General features: G+C 35.0%; 3 protein-coding genes across 3 annotated transcripts; 1 reads left to right on the top strand and 2 right to left on the bottom strand.

The window, feature by feature from the left end:
• Window positions 1–51: 51 nt before the first annotated feature.
• On the bottom strand, window positions 52–1,195 carry LOC115972877. The gene is made up of 2 exons (XM_031093111.1): window positions 751–1,195; window positions 52–642 (listed from the first exon to the last, which is right to left on the bottom strand). The coding sequence occupies exons 1-2, from the start codon at window positions 1,057–1,059 to the stop codon at window positions 70–72; spliced, it is 882 nt and encodes a 293-aa protein (XP_030948971.1). The 5' UTR covers window positions 1,060–1,195; the 3' UTR covers window positions 52–69.
• Window positions 1,196–9,902: 8,707 nt separating this feature from the next.
• Window positions 9,903–15,425, bottom strand: LOC115972846 (midasin-like). The gene is made up of 4 exons (XM_031093081.1): window positions 15,183–15,425; window positions 14,444–14,757; window positions 14,045–14,129; window positions 9,903–10,347 (listed from the first exon to the last, which is right to left on the bottom strand). The coding sequence occupies exons 2-4, from the start codon at window positions 14,677–14,679 to the stop codon at window positions 10,219–10,221; spliced, it is 450 nt and encodes a 149-aa protein (XP_030948941.1). The 5' UTR covers window positions 14,680–14,757; window positions 15,183–15,425; the 3' UTR covers window positions 9,903–10,218.
• Window positions 15,426–19,459: 4,034 nt separating this feature from the next.
• On the top strand, window positions 19,460–20,698 carry LOC115972860. Its single transcript, XM_031093095.1, has one exon. The coding sequence runs from the start codon at window positions 19,460–19,462 to the stop codon at window positions 20,696–20,698; it is 1,239 nt and encodes a 412-aa protein (XP_030948955.1).
• Window positions 20,699–20,954: the final 256 nt, after the last annotated feature.

Below are 20,954 nucleotides of genomic sequence, written 5' to 3' on the forward strand. Positions count from 1 at the left end.
ATTGAGCATTGAGCTGTGAAGGTGAGTGTGTTGTGTTTTCTAATTCTCCTTCCGATCGCTGACCTCGGCTCAGTCGGTTGGTGCCAGAGGCGGTACGGTCGGGTCGGCGCCGGTCGGTTGGGTCGGCTCTGGTATCACTCTGTCTGCACTAAACTTTTTAAACTGTTTTTCTAGATATCTCAAACGCAATGAGGGCTCGACAAAATAAAACCACGATCTTTCACGTGGATTCATCAATAATCTCCCCGTGAACAAATAGAAATGTTTATTTGACATCAAGCCACAAGTTTTTGAGACCAACCTCAATGTTTTTCTCACCTGAAACACGTCATCCTCTAAAGCAGTCCGTGTCCAACAACTACCATTCATTTTTATTCTCTTTGGACAGTAGCCTAATCTTACACATTTGCTACTTTCAGAAATATTGTGGCGGTCATCTAAACTGATTTCATTGGAGGAGTTGGTTTTTGGCTCATGGAATTCCAAGTCCCTTGAAGAGTCCCCAACATGCTCATGTACTGTTGCCGTTGGCTTCAAAGAATCACTTCCTTTGCTACCATTTGCTGAGCTTCCAAATACAAATTTCAAGAGGCCTATACTTGGCTGACCTTCTTTGTCTACAGAAATTGTATCAAGACATTCCTATATGAATTAATAGAAAACATACAACAGTTAGAAATTATACGTCCGCTAGAACTGGAATAAAAGCAACACTCTTGACTCTCTCAACTGGAAGGAATTGATACTTACCTCGGACTTACTTTGCAGCCATGATACGTCCGCTGTACAGGCGTGGGCTAAGACGAATTCCTTATTATTAACAAAATTTTCCCAAATTTGCCACTTGTAATAAATATCTCTATATTTGTTCACAACATCTACTATCCTAAAATCCAAGTTAAATCTCTCATTCAGTTCCTTCTTAATACATTTAAACTCCTGTATACCCATTTTTTTGGCGTCTGGGAATATTTCATTGCACAACAAAAAATAATATTTCAAGATTTCCGGATTAGTCAAATCGGCTTCTTCCATCTGGGGTCGTTTACCATTATCCATATTTTGCTAGACACAAAAATAGAATATTAGCTCTGTCTAATAACATGATCATAGCGTAAATTGAAGTGTAGTAATCGAGATTTTAATAATAAGAAAGTTGGTAGTTAACATATTTTGGAATGCATAAGATGATATTAATTAACAAAAAATAAGAAAGGAGCAGATGAAGCAGGGTAGTTAGAGAATGTTTTTTGCGAGTAAGTATGGAAATTTATAAATAAGGAATAAAATAAATGAGATAGTAATCAGGATAAATGATATTGTAATCAGAATAATGAGTTATTGTAATCAGAATAATTAAAAGCTACTCGTTTCAGCAACAAAGGAGTGAAAAGCTACTAGTTCAATATATCTTCTTGTAAATGTCCACGTCTCAACATCTCCGAATAGAACAACAAAAAGCAAAAGCAAAAGCAAAAGCAAAGCCAAAGCAGAATAACGTGCCCGTTTGTTTTTAGCTTTCAGAAATAAATAAATCAGTGACTCAGGATTTTTTTCTCAATGATCTTGAATATATGATTTTTTTTTATTAAATATTTGTCTATAATTCTAACAAAAAATAACAAAAATAAATAAATCAGTGACTCAGGAATTTTTTTAATATTTTTGAATATGTGATTTTTTTATTAAATATTTGTTCATAATTCTAATAAAAAATTAATAATAAATTATAAATTAATTTAAAAAATTAATAAAATTATTAATTATTATTATTTAGTTATTTCTTTAATTTATTTATCTTTTATAAACTATAATCTGTTACTATGATGTTTTATTAATTATAAAATTATTAATTATTGTTAACATGAGATAATTTAATTTATTTATTTTTTATAATAAATTAATTAATTAAATTATTTATTAGATGTTTCTTTCAATTAATTATTAATTAATTAAATTACTGTTTATTTGTTGCACTTACACACCAAGTGCATTTACTTTCCTCAATTTAAATATCTCACTCCAGTCCCATGCCCCACCCCCCCCCCCCCTCCACACAAAATCCACCCCACCATGGATTTAAAAACTGGTCCGGTGAAAGAACTGAAAAATAGATTGGTTACCGGTTTTTTGATCATATTGAAATCCGACAGGTGGTCAAACCACTACATCATAAATAATTTAATAAATAATTAATTATAAAAAATATTGAGATTAAATAAATAAAAATATAACTACTGATATTTACTAAAAAAAGATATAAAAATTTAGAAGTATTTTCATGTTAAATTTAACTCAAATTAAAAGAAAAATAAATTATGATTTTTTTAGAGTAAGAAAAAGAAATTAACCTAAAAGTTATGGTTTTTAAGTTTTATAATCATATATAATTTTCAGTATTTTTAACAAAACTATTATTTAATTTAAAAATATTTATCTATGTTAATATAATTTCACATCTAAATATTTCTTCTAAAAAATTGTATTTATTATAAAAATATATTATCCATGTTTTGAATATTGCAATACCGTTACCGGTGTACGAAGTGCCAATAATCCAATCAAAAAATAATAATTCAGATTCTTTGCATTAGATTCACCACTTAAACTCACGGAAGTCATATCACAAACGTATTTCTCATTAAAAAAAAAAAAAAAGTAAAGTGGACTACGTCTCCCACCTAACCATCAACGGATACCCATCCACATTTATACCAAACTTTTTAAAAGCATTGCTCAAACTTTTTAAATTTTCACTCTCCTCTGCTTATCTAAAAAGTCTAAAGAAATTGCTCAAATCTCTCTCACTCTGAAGAAGCAGCGGCAGAGCTAAAGTTTCCTCTCTCTCTCTGTTTCCTCCAAAGCCTAGTTCGGCTCCTCGCCCAAATTAAGAGATATTTCTTATTTCATAATCATTTTCTCACATACTCTCTCTGTTACAATTTTTTTTTTTAAAGATTTTAGTTCAACATTTGTTTGGCATAAAAAAATGTTTGAGGGTGTTCCTAATTTTTTTTTTAAGGGTAGATAAATAAAAAAATTTAAATTATTATATATAATTTTTTTCATAACATGCTTTTTCAAAAAAGCTGCGTTTTGAAATGCAAAGAGTTCATCTACAACATGCGGACAGATTTCTCGAGCTTTTGCAAACGCAAAAGCGATTTTGACCAATATTTCCGTGGAAAATGCAAAAAATGACCCAAATTACCCTCATCCCACTGACCACAAAACACACTGAAAACTGAAATGACAAACACAGAAAATAATAATGAATCTTACCGTTCTGAAATAAACTCCTTTAGAGATGAGTGAGCCTTACCTTATTTCTCTGGAGTTTTCCGGTGATCCGTGCCGGAAAATGATGATGGAGGTGGTGCTATGGAGTGGCAACCGTGGAAGGAGATGAGAGAGTGACAGAGAGGAGTGTTTGTTGTATGGAGAGAAAATGATAAATAAATAAAAAAGGAAAGAAGCAAATAAGTGGCCAGCCCAGCGAGTGAGGATTGTTGTGAGATGTGGTTGAAGATTCTTAAATGTTCTAATGAGATGTCATTAAAGTCTCAAGAGAAGGTTGCTTCTTCTAATTTCTTAAATGTTCTATTGAGATGCCATTAAAGTCCAAGTTTGATGTGTTGGGAGTGGTTTTTTTTTTTTTTTTGGGGGGGGGGGGGGGGGGAATAGAGGGGAATAGAGATTTCTTTAAATGACAAAAGTATCTTTACCCTCTTTTCATGTCAATATGCAGGATACTTTTTCCTTCCTTTTCTAAATTGTGTCTTAGTAGGGTAATCTTCATTCTTCATCTTAAATATTTTTTATTTAGGATAATGTGATTTTTTGTTTTTGGTTGATTAATTATTTGTTTGGATTAATTTCAATTAATTATTTGCTTGGATCCAACATAAAAGCTACTGGAATTAACTCCTGAAAAGATAATGGAATTAGGTATTATGGAATTAACTCCCGAAAAGATAATGAAATTAGGTATTATAATTTTGATATTGTTCCGTGTTTTGAATTGTCTATATTGTTATTATTGTTGATACCATATTTTGCCTGTCCTAGATTTGCGTGTTGGAATCCAAAATTTCCAAAAATATCATTTTATCTCCATGGATCCGCGAGAGCTTCCAGAACGACGTGGGGCGACCTGTTTGAGCGCCGGGCACTCGAAGTGCCCTTTTCAGCTAATATGACTAAAATGCCCCCAGTCAGTCTTGGGTTTGACTGAAGGTCAAATGAGGTCAAAACCCTCATAAAACAACGTTTTTCATAGTTTTACATCAAACTCGAGTTTCTCGAAGAATTTTGACAACTTTGGCCAAGTTTGACCTAAAGTCGATCTTGGGTGGGTCCAAAAATCCTAATTTTGATCCGACTGTTAGGCCGGGTTGAAACCAACACTATTGCGGAGATTATCAAATTTTCATTCCAACGACTATTCATGGGTCAAAATTAAGGTTAGAACGATAGAGATATCACAAAAACCAGGATGACACACCGGTTGATGCACTGCAAACTTTCAAGAGCCATAACTTTTGATTCGACCGTTGGATTTTCAAGATCCATACTTTTTCGGAAACAAGAAGTCAAGATTTTTTCAAGGGTTTTTAGAACAACACATTTTGAGGGCTTTTGAGGTTGGTAGTCCTTGAAGGGCCACAGCCTCAAAAAGCTTGCTAGGGCTATAAATAGCCTCAGGCACCCCCTTAGACCAAAAGAGACCACATTTTTTTGATTTTTTGCTCTCTATCGAGTCCTTTACATGTTAACTTTACCAACTTAGGTTACTTTTGAAGACTTACTATGATACACTCCATCTATAAATAGAAAGACTTTTGAAGATGGAAGACAAGTTCTAAATTCTCTTCAGTTTTTTGGTTCTCATTCTCTTTAGTTTTTAGGTTCCAAATAGTTCCAAGACAGCTCTCTCCCGAGAGACTTTGTAATCCTTCCCTTTCCCTTAGAAAGACTCCCTCTCCTCTTGTAATCTTGTAACCTTTCTTTCCAGACAGAACCTTGTAATCTTTCAGTTTCTTTAGACAATTTTATTTTGTAATCTTGTTACTCTTCAGACAGTTTTATTTTCAAAGATTGTATCAAAGATAGATGTTTGATTTCAAGTTTTATCAAAGACAAAAGTTTTTATTCAAGTAAGATTTTATTAGTTTCTGTTTTCATATTTCATATTCTGTTTTAACTTATTTTGAATATATCTATTTTGCTATTTTATTATTTATCATCTATTTTATCATTGTTTATGCTTCTATATTACTGCTGTGCTCTCTTCTTTAGAGTATTTACATTTCTTGTGACAAAATTGATTAATGCAAGTACAAGCTCATTAATAATAAACTTTTGTAAAAGGATGTAGTCTCTAATTCAAAAGATGATAGTTTCTCCAGAAAAAAGAAAAAAAAAAAAATCTAAAAGACGATGGCATTAGATGGAGTTTCATGGAAATTGTATAAACCCAAAGTTGTGATGAAATTGACTTCTAAGGACCGTTTAGTAAAGGAGTTTGAGTAATATTGTATGTAATTTTTTGAAATACGCGTTAATGAAAATGTGTATAATATTGTTTAAAAACTGAAAATAAGTTATTTAACAACTCTACTAAACGGAACCTAAATATCTTAAGAAGGGATTGGTTAACTTGGATTTTAGGTTATTTGGGTCCGTTTGGTATATGTGTTTAAAAATTGAAAATTGTTGTTTGAAAATATTTATAGAAATACGTGTGGGTGAAAAAGTGCATGAAAATACGTGAAATGCTGTTTAAAAACTAAAAATTGTTGTTTGGAAACACAAACCAAACACCCCCTAAATATTGTGAACAAATATAGAGATACTCATTACAAGTGGAAAATTTGGGATAAATTTATAAAGAATAAGGAATACATCTCACCCTCACCTGTGCAGCAGAGGTTAGAGTCTTTTGGGTTAATATTGCAAAATCTGAACTTAATTTGCGTTATAGGTACTGTTTGAACTTAATTGGGGAATTGAGGAAAGAGAAAGAATTTCGGTAACAGTGTTGCCGAAATTCAACAAAAGTAAGAGAGAGAAAGAAAAAAGGTTGGAGAGAGAAACAAGAGGAATTTCGGCAACGCTGTTACCGAAATTCCTCTGCCCAAATTCCTGCCCGGTCCTGTGTAAAAAAGCAATTGTGGCAATGCCATTGCCGAAATAGGGAAAAAAAGAAATTTTTTTTTTGGTAATTGTGGCAATGGCATTGCCGAAAATAGGGGAAAAAAATTGAATGGAATTATGGCAATGTCATTACCGAAAATGAGAGGAAAAAAAAAAAATGTTGTTGTCGAAATCTGGGAAGAAATTTTTAAAAAAAGTGTTACGTTCACAATATTTTTATAATACTTTCACAACAAATCACAGGTGATTAGTTATTATTAGTTCAAATTTGATTTTAATACTGAGATTACTTTTTTAATCTAATAATAACAACCTGCCACTTAAAATTTGTTGTAAAAATTTTGTGTACTTATCATTTCTTAAAATAAATAAATTAATAATAGAATTGTGGCAAGGGATTGCCGAAATAGGTGTAGAAAATTCTCACCTATGTCGGCAATCCCATTGCCACAATTCTAAAAAAAAAAAAAAAAAAAAAAAAAATTGTGAAAAAGGGATTGCCGAAATTCCCATTGCCACAATTCTAAAAAAAAAAATAATAAAAAAAGAAAGAGAGAAGAATTGTGGCAATGGGATTGCCGAAATTCCCATTGCCACAATTCTAAAAAAAAATAAAATAAAATAAAATAAAATAAAATAAAATAAAAAGAAATAGAGAAGAATTGTGGCAATGGGATTGCCGAAATTCCCATTGCCACAATTCTTCTCCTTTTTTTTTTTTTCCTCACATTTTCGGCAATGGCATTACCGAAATAGGTGAAAATTTTCTACACCTATTTCGGCAATCCTATTGCCACAATTCTATTATTTTTTTATTTTTTTTTTAAGAAATGATAGGTACACACAATTTTTATAATATTTTTACAACAAATTTTAAGTGGCAGGTTGTTATTATTAGATTAAAAAAGTAATCTCAGTGTTAAAATCAAATTTGAACTAATAATAACTAATCACCTGTGATTTGTTGTGAAAATATTATAAAAATATTGTGAACGTAACACTTTTTTTTTTAAATTTCTTCCCAGATTTCGGCAACAACATTTTTTTTTTTCCTCTCATTTTCGGTAATGACATTGCCATAATTCCATTCAATTTTTTTCCCCCATTTTCGGCAATGCCATTGCCACAATTACCAAAAAAAAAATTTCTTTTTTTTCCCTATTTCGGCAATGGCATTGCCACAATTGCTTTTTTACACAGGACCGGGCAGGAATTTGGGCAAAAGAATTTCTGTAACAGCGTTGCCGAAATTCCTCTTGTTTCTCTCTCCAACTTTTTCTCTTTCTCTCTCCTACTTTTGTTGAATTTCGGCAACACTGTTGCCAAAATTCTTTCTCTTTCCTCAATTCCTCAATTAAGTTCAAACAGTACCTATAACGCAAATTAAGTTCAAATTTTGCAATATTAACCCAAAAGACTCGCAGAGGTTATGTCCCCTCTAATTATTTCCTCTTCTATCCCCAAAATTTTTACGGTAATACGTACACAACACATTCAAAAAGTAAAAAGCAACATAGTGATATGCTGATGATATGTTTACGGTATTTTTACAGTAAATATTAATAGTATATTTTTGTTAGTTTTAACTCAAATTTATTAGTAAAATTATTATTTTATAATTGATAACAATATGTTACTTAGTTTTTTTTTTTTTTTTAAATACTATAGACAAAACGTTACTCTACACAAATTTTATGAAATTATACAATTTTTTATTGAAAATTTTGAATTCTTTTTTGGTAAATTATACAATTCTTTTTTGAAAATTTTGAATTCATTTGGCGCCCGTTAACTGTAATATTTATGTATTTTTTCTGACAAAAGTTTGTCTTTATTCACCTTCATGTCAAATTTTCAACTTTTTAGGTGTTTTTTTTTACTTTTTTCTAGCATTTTTTTTTTGTCCTTTTTTTAAGTATGGTTAACAAATCTTTTTTTAATCCATTAAAAAAAGAGTCCGGTTAAATATGTGTCTTTAGAACATACATTAAGGGTCTGTTTGAATAGAACTTATTTTGTTGAAATTGAAAACTAAAAACTGAAAATACTGTAGCAAAATAATTTTTAAATATATAAATAGTACTGTGAGACCCATTTTTAATGAAAAAATTGATAAAAAATGAAATTTGTGGGTCCATAAACAGTGCACGGATGCACTGTTTATGTAAGACTGGTCAAAAGTTACGGTTACTGTTTATATACAGTACATAAACAGTAACCGCATTGGGGTTAAAACGCGTGCCCCAAAAAAAAAAAAAAAAAAGAAGGCAAAACGCCGTATCCAAACTCTCTCTAAGTTTTCTATTTTTAGAAATATTTTTTTGAAAATTAAAAAAACTATAAAAATAGCTTTAGAATTTCCCCAAAAAAAAAAAAGTGTGAACAAGAAGGGGCACGTAGCACACCAGGTTACGAAAGGGTGGTGAGAATGGATTTTTTTTTTTTTTTTTTTTTTTTGAGAAGTAGGTGAGAATGGACATTGATAACATAGTGAATGATTGTATGACAGCGCGGATTTAGTTCCCACCAGCTCTCTAGCGACACACATTAAGATAAGAGTTTGGTTAAATGTGTACTCTTAAAATATATATTAAATTTTTTATTTTTAAAAATATTTTCTTGAAAATTAAAAAAATTATAAAAATAATTTTAGAATTTTTCAAAAAAAAGTGTGAACAAGAAGGGACACGTAGCACACCAGGTTAAGAAAGGATGATGAGAATGGATTTATTTTTTTAGAAATAATAGGTGAGAATGGATATTGATAACATGGTGAATGGTATTGTATGACAGCGCAGATCTAGTTCCCACCAGCTCTCTAGCGACGCACATACCGAGGTTTTGCCTCGAGCCCTGCAAAAGAGAGACTCCAACTCCACCTTCCACACACCCTCCCAGGCTTTCCCTTCAATACAACCCCTGTTTTTTTTTTTTTTTTTCTTCCCAATACCTGTCAGTCCAAACCTACTTCCACGCTTTTCATCACACACGCCTGTTGTTTTCCCTATGGATCCCATTGGATGTTGGAATATCAGGCGCGTGGAACTTGTTCACTTGCTAAGTCACCTGGGTAGGGTTAGGGAGTCAGAGAAAGGTCATGTTGGGCTTTGGACCCAAAAGTACTGCATAAAGAGAAGCCTAGTAGAAAGGCCTATCAAGCTATATTGCAATATAGCAGAGAGAGTGAGAGGTATCTATATGGGTTATTACGGATTCCTTCTCTGTCCATCCATTACATCAATCACAGAATATCTGCTGCTACGCTTTCTTTTCTTTTTTTCCAGCTACGCCGATGTCAAATGAAAAGTTGTTTAGGTGAAGCCGGTCACACACGTGAGAACAGTTAATGAGTTACATTACACGCTCAAATTGTCATAATTTAATTACAGATCCATCCTGTTTTTTTTTTTTTTTTCCTCGTATATGACTTTTTAGTCCTTATATTATGGCCTAAATTGATTTTGCTCCTAAATCGATTCTATTAGATCCTTCCCGTCAAACCATTAACAAAAAGATCTGATATTGCAAACCGAGTGCATTGAAGACATATTGTAAATACTGACCAGTAACAACTAATATTAAGATTAATTTTTTGCCATAGCTATAACAACCAGTAACAACTTATCACTTAAAATTTATTGTAAAAATATTATAAACATATTATTTCTTATAATAAAAAGAAGAAAATATTAATTGAAAATATTCTCCATGTTCTTTCGAAGTCCAAGAAGCATCCAAACCAATCTCTAACAAACCCCAAATCCAATCTTCATCAAATCCATAAAAACAAAAAACAAATCCAACAAACCAAACCATAAATAAAACCAAGAAACAATCCCATAAACACAGTAACCAACCCAATCTCCAGCAACCCATAAACCCATAAATTTTCTTGGGCAAAACACCCACAAAATCAAACAACTCCCCATTCTTTCCAAAAAAACAAAATCAAAAACAAACCCAAAACAAGAGGAACAAAGTTTTGCAATTGAAAACGAGAGGAAAATCAGACCACATGTGAAGCTGTAGGCAGAGGACATAAGTTGGGGTGGCTCGTCCATGTTAAATCGAGAATAGGTGTGCTGCTACCTTTTCAAGCGCTAGCCTTGGTAGAGTACGGTAAAAAATCGAACAAACCTTGTCGCGTAATATCATAGGTTTTCTTCGAAAAACTTCAGCATCTGTAACAACCTGCACAGATATAATCAAAATTATAATTTTGAATTGAAATTTTAGCTTGTTCGTCTTTTATAAATTCAAGAATAGGTGGTTGATAAGTTGAGGCTTGCCACTCAAGATCACCCACATCCCTACAAACTTTCTTGGTTCAAGAAGGGCAATGAGGTGAAAGTAACGAAGCGTTGCTTGGTGCCATTTTCTATCCGGAAGAAATATTTTGATGAAGTTTGGTGTGATGTAGTACCAATGGATGCATGCCATATCCTTCTTGGAAGACCTTGGCAATATGATCACCAAACGATGCATGATGGGAAGAAGAACACCTATACCTTAAGCAAAGACAATCAGCAATTTACTTTGCTGCCAATGAAGGAAAAGGTGACTTCTAAATCCTCTACAACCTCTTTACTCACTTCTAAAAGCTTCATTCAAGAAAGTCAAGATAGTGGCTACATTTTCGCATTAATTCCAGTCAACACAGTGGCTGGAACTGATGTTCCTAGTGCTGTCACTGAGTTATTACAGCAATATGGTGATGTTTTTCCCCATGAGTTACCTCCTAACTTGCCTCCTATGCGAGACATTCAACATGCCATTGATTTGGTACCGGGTGCACCCCTTCCAAACAAGGCAGCATATCGTATGGCTCCAAAGGAGAAGGAAGAATTGCAAAAACAGGTTCAAGAGCTTCTTGATAGAGGCTACATTCGGGCTAGTATTAGCCCTTGTGCGGTACCCGCTCTCTTGACTCCTAAGAAGGATGGCTCTTGGAGGATGTGTGTGGATAGTAGAGCTATCAACAAGATCACAATCAAGTATCGTTTTCCAATTCCTAGATTGGATGACATGCTAGATTGCTTGGCGGGTGCAAAGGTGTTTTCCAAGATTGATTTGCAAAGTGGGTATCATCAAATTAGAATTCGCCCAGGAGATGAATGGAAGACGGCCTTCAAGACACATCATGGGTTATTTGAATGGCATGTTATGCCATTTGGTTTGACAAATGCACCTAGCACTTTCATGAGGGTGATGACACAAATGTTGCAACCACTATTGGGGGTTTGTGTTGTGGTGTATTTTGATGATATTTTGGTGTATAGCCGCTGTTTGGAGGATCACTTGGTGCATTTACAGCTTGTGCTTGACATTTTGAGGAGAGAAAAGTTTTATGGTAACATGAAAAAGTGTAGCTTTGGGATGGATCAAGTGGTGTTCTTGGGGTATGTTGTGTCTTCCAAAGGAGTGTTCATGGATGAAAACCAGGTTAAGGCTATTGTTGATTGGCCTACACATTCTAGTGTGCATGAGGTGAGGAGTTTCCATGGTCTTGCTACCTTTTATAGAAGGTTTATTAGCAATTTTAGCACCATTGCAGCACCTCTCACCAATTGTCTCAAACAAAAGTCCTTTGTTTGGACTGATGAAGCCCAAGAAAGCTTCCAACTTTTGAAGAGGAAGTTAACCGAAGCTCCTATCCTTGCCTTGCCCAATTTTGACAAGATATTTGAGCTCAATTGTGATGCATCAGGAGTGGGAATTGGGGGTGTCCTTAGCCAAGAAGGGCAGCCCATAGCATTCTTTAGTGAGAAGTTGAATGAAGCAAAACTTAGGTATTCTACCTATGACAAGGAATTCTATGCTATTGTTCAAGCCATCAAGCATTGGAGTTACTATTTGGCCTACAAGGAGTTTATTCTACACACCGATCATGAGGCTTTGAAATATCTCAATAGCCAATCTAATGTGAACAAGAGATATGCTAAGTGGGTAAGCCTTTTGCAGCAATTCACTTTCTTATTGAAACATCAGTCAGGAATTCTCAACAAAGTGGCTGATGGGTTGAGTAGGAGGACTAATTTCTTGGTGGAAATGCAAGCTAAGGTTGCTGGTTTTGAAGTTTTCAAGGAGAATTACCAAGATGACCCACATTTTGGTGATTTATACCAACAATTGAGCAGGGACAGCAACCTACCAAGTCTGACTTTTGGTTGAAGGATGGATTTCTTTTCAAAGGACTGAAATTATGTGTGCCTAAATGTTCTCTAAGGGAGTTGATGATTGTTGAACAACATAATTTGGGGCATTTTGGCAAATCAAAGACCCTAGAATTCCTTAAACAAGACTACTTTTGGCCGGGAATGACTAAAGATGTTGAGCGGCATGTTCAAAGGTGCCAAGTTTGTCAAAAAGGAAAGGGTACAGCCACTAATGCAGGTCTGTATTTACCCCTTCCAGTGCCTAATAAACCATGGGAATATATTAGTATGGATTTTGTTCTTGGCCTTCCACCTACACAACGAAAGAGTGATTCAATCATGGTGGTAGTGGATCGTTTCTCCAAGATGGCTCACTTTATCCCATGCAAGAAGACTTCGGATGCTTCCAATGTGGCTGCTTTATTTTTCAAAGAAGTCTACAAGCTTCATGGTGTACCCCTATCTATTGTTTCCGACAAGGATGCTAAATTTCTTGCTCATTTTTGGCGAACTCTATGGCGCAAGATAGGAACTGAATTGAGTTTTAGCACTTCTTTCCACCCTCAAACGGATGGTCAAACTGAAGTTGTCAACCGAAGTCTTGGAAATCTCTTGAGATGCTTGATTGGAGAAAATCCTAGAAATTGGGAAAGTATCCTTCCCTTGGCTGAATTTGCTTACAACTCTTCTCTTAATCGGACTATTAACACATCTCCTTTTGAAGTTGTGTATGGGAATAAACCTTTGAGTGTCTTAGATTTGGCACCCTTGCCACTTTCTAAGAAGGAGAATGTAAGAGCAACAGAAATGACAGATTTTATGCAATCTGTCCATGCACAAGTCAAGGAGAGAATTGAACATTCCAATGCAAACTACAAGGCTGCTGCTGATATTCACCGAAGGAGACTAATTTTCAAGGAAGGGGATCTTGTATGGGTGATTTTGACTAAAGAAAGGTGTCCTCATGGCTCCTATTCCAAGTTGGGAGCAAGGAAAGTAGGTCCATGCAAAGTATTGACTAAAATCAATGACAATGCCTACACAGTCCAACTACCCCCTCACTTAAACATCTCTAATGCCTTCAATGTGAAGCATTTGAAGCCTTATTTTCCAACTGAAAATTGAGGGCAAGTTTCCTTTATGGAGGGGAGTATGATGCAGCCACCCTCTATCCTTAGGATTGACAACTAGCCAGCCAATCTTTCTGGCCTCTTAGGACTGCCAGCAGCCTCTTATTTTGACTTCTCATATCTGCCATGTACCCCTCCTCTACCATTAGGACTGACAACCAGCCAGCCAAACTTTCTGACCTCTTAGGACTGCCAGCAGCCCCTTATTTTGACTTCTCATATCTGCTATGTATGCTCATTAATTACAGCTTTGACTTATGTAACTATTAGCTACTTTATTTCCTAATAGTTAAAGATTATAAATAGGCTAGCTATGTAAGAGTAAGATCAGTTTTTGATGTGAATATAATTCAGTTTCAGACCTGGACAGAAACTTGTTTCTCCAGTTTCTCTGTAATTCCAGCTTTAATTCTTAATTTTAATGCAATTCTAGTTCAAGTTCTCAATCAATTGATCTTGATTTCCATCAACAAAAACAAAAAATTGCCCGTGAAATTTTTTTTTTTTTCTTGAGAGAGAGAGAGAGAGAGACAAAAATTAATGGCATGTGCTGCTCAAAACAATACCAACATTGATTCCTCTGAGAAAGTTCAATTAACATACCTTACCACACAGCCAAGGATTTTTTCCTTCCTTTGAAATGCGCTCAAAAGGAGGGGGAGTAAATTCGAAATATTTTAATATAGACCTGCACCAAGTAACCAGAACATATTTAGTGTAAAAGCATAAAAATAGAATTCCTCAAACTAAAATCAAATATCCAATGAGCAACCTTGTAGCACATCCCAAAACATTCAAATATCAAACAGTTCAGAAATTGTGTAGCAAAATGCATACATAACGCAACCAGATATAAATAGCCACTGCCTGACCTATATCATTTTTTCACTTATCTAAACTCTAGGATCCATCTAGAGGGTTAGCCTTTGCCATAAAAAGGAGGGTGAAATTTTTAATTAGGTGCAATGGTTAAAGAATTACACAAAAAGCACGTCAGCTTACCCCAATAAAAAAGGAGCCAAGTCAAGGGCGCAACAGAAGGCCAAGCAAGCAAGCTCGTGAAGATCAAGACCCCTCCCAGCTTGATTGTAGTGCTCAATTACCGAAACAACTTCATTCAAATCTTCCTCTTCTTCGACCTCCACTGACATGTCATTCGCATTGGACTTGCCCAGATGCCAAAGCAAGCCCACAGCTTTGTCAACTACCTTTCTGGCTATCGGGCGAAAACATCCCATCAAAGGAATGGTATAATTTGGGTGCAGAAACACCTCCCCCAGCACCTTTACCACCTCCTCTTCTGTCACAATGTCTCTCTGCACAAGCCCAAATGGGGAAAAAATGTAATACTAAAACAAACAAACAAAAATCATTCAAATTATAATTTTCAATTAGTTCAACTAGCTCTCTCTTTGAGTTATTCCTAAGTAACCAAAATCCCATATAGACGTCCAAAAATCATTCAAATTAAAATTTTCAATTAGTTCAACAAAATCCCATATAGATATCCAAAATCCCATCTCTCTTTGAGTTATTCCTAAGTAACCAAAATCCCATATAGATATCCAAAATTCATCTTCTTCCAGCCAAAACCAAAAAAAAACACAAAATTTTGAACTTTACATGTCTCCAAACCTCAATTTAGCTAAACCCCACAATTTCTCCAACCCAAAAAAAAAAAAAAAAAAGCAGCAAAAGTTTGCAATTTTCTCAGCAACCAAACAAAGACAGAGAGAGTTACCTCATTAGCAAGCGAATCAAACTGCGGGAAAGACCGAAGCTCTGGGCAACGATCAAGGAACCTTTGGAGTGAAAATTAAAGACTGAAACTACCGTCCATGGCCATTGTATTTTGATCACATTGCCTTAGTGTATGTATATATATAAAATATATATATATTGAGAAAATAGATATGTATTTGTTTGTATAAACTACAAAATTTCACAGACCAGAAGCAGAAGCGATTTGAATCAAGCTCTGGTCTTTCTGGGGAAAAATAGGTAACTAACATTAATTTCCCAACTATCTAGTTAATAGGTTCAGTTTTGAACCTAATTTCTTTTCTAACATCTCGAGTCTTAAAGACTCGATTTAGGGCCTATAAATCGAGTTTTTGAGACTCGATTTTCATGGATTGACCACGTTCGATGTGGATTTTTTTCCATGTGGAGCCTAGCTGGAAATCAAGTCTTAGAGACTCGATTTCTAACTCAAAAAAATTTTAAAAAACTTGAACTCTCATAGATAACCCAGGAGATTGTAGGAAACTAGCATTAAAAAACTAACTATTCAGTTAGTTGGCCCCGTTTGCAAACAATTTGTGATTGTAACAACTCGAGCCTTAGAGAGTCGATTTAGGGCCTCTAAATCGAGCCTCTAAGGCTCGGTTTACCTGGTTTTCCATGCCAAAAGTCCACGTGGACTACACGCGGAAATCGAGTGTCTGAGACTCGATTTCCACGTGTACTCCACGTAGAAATCGAGTCTCAGACACTCGATTTACTTAAAGTAAAATCGAGTCTCTGAGACTCGATTTTTACGCATTCAGACCCCCCACTCACGTCTTGGTCGTGTCCATGTTTTTTGTCTCTTTTGCGTGCAGAGAATCTGACTATGCCATCATGTCTGTGTTTTTGAGTGGCTGACCAGCCAGTAGTGTTTTGTTTTTGGTCTCTTTTGGGCTGTGTAGTGATTGGTCATGTCAAATTTTATTTTGAACGTGCAAAGCTGACCAGCCTACAGTGTTTTGTTTTTGGTCTCTTTTGGGCGTGTAGAGAATATCTGACCAGCCTACTGTGTTTATTTTGAATGTGCAAAGCTTATAAAGAAAATTCTGACTAGCACTGTTTTGGCATTGGTCATATCCGTGTTTTATTTTTGGGTGATTGGTCAGTAATAAAAAACTCTCACACAACCTCTCACACAACTCTCAGAAAATATTTTGACTGCCTCACACAACTCACACCATCAGCAACTTCTATCACAAAACCTCTCTCAACAACTCTCACAAAACATCATACAACTCTCATAAACTCTCATACATCAGCAGCAAAACATTGCTCCTCTCACTCTCATACAATCTCAGCAATATATTTGCTCATCCTCATGTCAAGTAAGGGTCTCCTCCTCACTATCTAGTTGGTTGTTTAGTGTATATAGCTGCTTTAAAAAGTGTTGCTTGCATTGAATTTGTCATGCCATTTCTTGATAAAATATTTGTTTGTATTAAATATTTATATTTGTTTCCTAATAAGATATTTGTTTGTATTAAATATTTATATTTGTTTCCTGATAAGATATTTGTTTGTATTAAATATGTATATTTGTTTCATAATATTAGTTTTTTTTTTTTTGAGTAATCGGCCTGGAAGCCCAAGCAGGGCTCCTTATGTATATTAGTTGGTTGTTTAAATATGTATATATATTTATATTTATACAACTATATGTTTAAATATTTATATATATATTTTTATTTTTATTTATATTTATTTATATTTATATATTTATAGAAATATATTTATATATTTATACAACTATATATTTATATTTATATATTTACACAACTAAATGCAAATATAAATATATATATATATATAAATATATAGATTTATATTTATATATTTATATATTTATATAAATATAAATATATGTATATATTTATACAACTATATATTTATATTTATATATTTATACAACTATATATTTATATAAATATATAAATAATAGACACATAAGGAAAGAAAAAAGAAACAGGTTCAAAGAATTGTGCAACCTCCAACTTTTATGAAATTCCAACCATGAGAAAGACATTATTGAATACAGTAAAAGCTATGAAAATAATTGGGTCACCGGTCCAGTTGCACCTAATTAAGCAGCTAGCATTTTTCCATTTTCTGGATGACATAAGGATGACATATTAGCAGATCCGAAACAAATTTACTGTCATGACGGATTTTTTATTGTATGATTTTTATGATTCAGAGTCAAAATTTGAGTTTGTATATCACATCTAGTATATTTCACTGTATATTAATGCCTTGATTTTCAAATTAGATGATATGCCTAATTTGATTGATCATGATCATATTCACATTAGTGTTTTTTTTCTTTTTTCTTTTGTCTGATGAACCCTGCTCTATGTTATTTCATTAATAGTAGTGTAATAGGGTATGCCATTAATTTCCGTAGCACTGGAATGATGATATTTTTATTTATATTTTTGTTAGAGCTGAGTTTAAAATTTGTAATGGGGGTGAGTTTTGTTTTTAGTTTTTTTATTTGTTTGAGTACGAAATTATAATTATTGAGTGTGTTTGTATGTGATGTGGGGTGAGTATATGCAATTGTTACACTTTTAGATCCCTTGTAATTTTTGTACTTTGAGTAGATAGAAAAGGTTTTGTAATTCGAACATAAATGAAAGAGATAAAATATGTCACTAACATAAATTTCCTTGGCTTGGCTCTCTAATAGGTTCACAATCTTTGAAGAATATTGATATAAATGTATACTTCGGTGGACCCCTTCACAATCCTGAAGGGATTGACGGATTCCCATTTATAGGGGAGGGTATCGAATGCTACTACATGATGTTCCGTCGTAAGTTGAAGACGTTGAATGATTTGAAGAGGAAAATAATGGACGAATTGAAATTGAATCCTGCTTGGTATGACATCAAGATTATTTATCGTTACCCACAAGAAGTCCTTCATGAACGGATAAATTATGGGTATATGGCGATCAAAGAAGATAAACATGTAAAGATGATGTTTAATAGGATCCAGAAAATGCCCCAAGTAAATGCTGCTGAGTTGTATGTAAGTTTGGAGGCGCCTGCAGATAACACTACTGAGGTGGTGCAAGAAACAACTACGGCTTTACAATTTACAGCCCTAGATGATGGATGCACTACAATGGGAGGGTATACGATGGGAGGGTATACTGCACAAGGGTATACGATGGGAGGTTATACGCTCCCATCTCAAGATCATGTTGCTAATACTAGTGAAACCCTCTATCGTGAAGAGACACATTTAGAGGAGGAAGACGAAGACGAAGATCATGTTGCGAATGATGGTGAAAATGTTGAGATTGTGGATGAGTACGAAGAGAGGATTGAGCAAGGCGACTTTGAGAACGATGTGGATGAACATGAAGTCGTTCCCAATTTTGAAGAGGAAAATATGGAGGACCATGATGAAGGTGATGCAAATGATGATATTGGTGTCCAGCATAATAGAAATACGACCACTGGCTACAGACCTCCTGCTGAGTCATTCTACTCAAATACTTGGGAAGATATGGTTGATCCTTCATGTCTTCAGATACCATTTGTCTCTACTTGGGAAGATGGGATGCATTTTTCTAAAGGGTTGACTTTTGCAAATAAAGATGCGGTGAAGCATGCATTGATAATATACGCAGCAAATGATAATAGAAATTTTATAATCCGGAGGTCGACCAAAACGAAATTGTGCGCCGCATATGTTGATGACAACTGCAAGTGGTATGTTGGGGCATACATGAAGACTAAATTCAATGGTATGTGGATGGTTACGTCTTATGTGGGTCCACACACTTGTATACCCTTTGGCCTAAAAAGAGATGGTAAAATGATGGATTCGCATTTTGTTGCATCAGAAATTGTGGGAAAATTGCAAAAAAATCACACTGCACGTATTGATGAGCTATGGGAGATCATACGTACTAAGTATAATCATGAGCTTTCTTACTATAAAGTATGGGACGCAAAACAAAAGGCAATTGCTAAGATATTTGGGGATTGGGAGGAGTCTTACCAAAAGTTGTGAAAGTTGTTGTTGGCATACTTGGATGAGGACTCAGGTACCCAATACAGCTATCACACCATACCTAGGCCAGACGAAGGTATTGCGTTACTACGCTATGTATATTGGGCATTCGCTCCATGCATTGCTGCATTCCAATATTGCAGGCCAGTGATTAGTATTGACGGGACTCATCTGTATGGTAAATACAAAGGGGTATTGATGATTGCAATGGCAACGGATGCTAACCAAAAGGTTTTGCCTCTCGCCTTCGCTGTTGTGAACAAGGAGTCAGGGGCTAGTTGGGGGTGGTTTTTAGAGTGTCTCAGGACTTCCATAGAGCATGTCATACCTAACGATGGCATTTGTATTATTTCTGACCGACATAAAGGTATCAAATGTGCCATTCGAGAGTGGCCTAGACGTGAGGACGAAAGAGAACAGGTATATCACCAATATTGCCTTCGACATGTTGCTAGCAACTTCAACAGACACTTTGATAACCCGATTCTAAAGGCATTGGCCTTGAAAGCTGGATATGCGAGTAATGAAGCTAAATTTAAGTCCATAATGCAAACCATTAAGGAGGCCGAGATTAATTTACTGAGGGGTGTAGACCCTACTGATACGCGGATTGAACGTTATATGCCATACACATATCTAGTGAGTGAGGATGTGGAGAAATGGACCCAGTCACATGATGGTGGAAGACGTTATGGGGCAATGACAACCAATATCTCCGAGTGCTTTAATGGGGTACTTAAAGGTGCCCGCGGTTTGCCCATTGCTGCAATGGTTCATTTCACTTGGTGCAAACTTGTTGCATATTTCCACGATCGACATAAACAAATTACTTCTGATCTCTCTCGAGGTAAGCTGTGGAGTGATTATGCAATGGAGATCTATAGCAGAAATGAGCAGAAAATTGCAGGACACACTGTGAGGAAATTTAATCATGCAGAGGGTGTATATCAAGTGGTTACCCCGTACAATGACCATAGAGGTGGAGGGGGAAACCACAGTCATGAAGTGCGCATATTTGCTAGAACATGTGGTTGCAGAAAGTGGCAAAACTTGAAGATCCTTTGTTCACATGCAAATAAAGTTCTTCAAGATCTGCATCTCAATGCGACCAACTATATTGACCCATATTACAGTTTGAACAACGCCATTCTCACATATTCACATAATTTTGTGGTACCAAAGTCAGAGTCTGAGTGGAGGGACGTTTCCGGACCACGATGGGTGCCTGACCCACTGCTGTTGCGGGGCATAGGTCGTCCTGTGAAGTCAAGAATAAGGAATGAAATGGATGGGGTACGGCGAGAACGGGGAAGCCGGAGGGAAGATCCGGACTTGAGGGAGACTCAACCGAGGCAACGATGCGGAGTGTGTCATCAAGAGGGGCATAACCGTAGAAGTTGTCCCAATTCCCGTGGGGCATCGACAAGTGGTATTGCTATAAACTAGGCAAGTGCCCTCATTGTTTTTATATAATATATTCAAAATTTCATTTTCTTATTGTTCTTTGCATTTGGAAACTAATGACCGTATTTTAATTTTTGGCAGGCAAGCGGAAACTCGATTTTGCTAAGTCACATTGTACGTGGGACTTGTGGTTATCTTCTGTATGGACAAGTGCTAGGTGACTATGTAGAGTCTGTTGTATCAGTATGGAGAAGTGCTTGGTAACTATGTAGAGTATGTTGTATCAGTATGGTTTAGT

This window comes from Quercus lobata, unplaced genomic scaffold, assembly GCF_001633185.2.
Source record: "Quercus lobata isolate SW786 unplaced genomic scaffold, ValleyOak3.0 Primary Assembly Scq3eQI_107, whole genome shotgun sequence".
Lineage (NCBI taxonomy): Eukaryota > Viridiplantae > Streptophyta > Magnoliopsida > Fagales > Fagaceae > Quercus > Quercus lobata.

Excerpts from the sequence above, each read along its gene's own strand:
- LOC115972877 (XM_031093111.1), bottom strand. The coding sequence starts at position 1,059 with ATGGATAATGGTAAACGACCCCAGATGGAAGAAGCCGATTTGACTAAT. Across the intron at positions 643-750 it reads GGCTGCAAAGTAAGTCCGAG|GAATGTCTTGATACAATTTC; the intron begins GTAAGTATCAAT and ends TAATTCATATAG.
- LOC115972846 (XM_031093081.1), bottom strand. The coding sequence starts at position 14,679 with ATGGGATGTTTTCGCCCGATAGCCAGAAAGGTAGTTGACAAAGCTGTG. Across the intron at positions 14,130-14,443 it reads TTGGCTCCTTTTTTATTGGG|GTCTATATTAAAATATTTCG; the intron begins GTAAGCTGACGT and ends TACTTGGTGCAG. Across the intron at positions 10,348-14,044 it reads ATCCTTGGCTGTGTGGTAAG|GTTGTTACAGATGCTGAAGT; the intron begins GTATGTTAATTG and ends ATATCTGTGCAG.
- LOC115972860 (XM_031093095.1), top strand. The coding sequence starts at position 19,460 with ATGGCAACGGATGCTAACCAAAAGGTTTTGCCTCTCGCCTTCGCTGTT.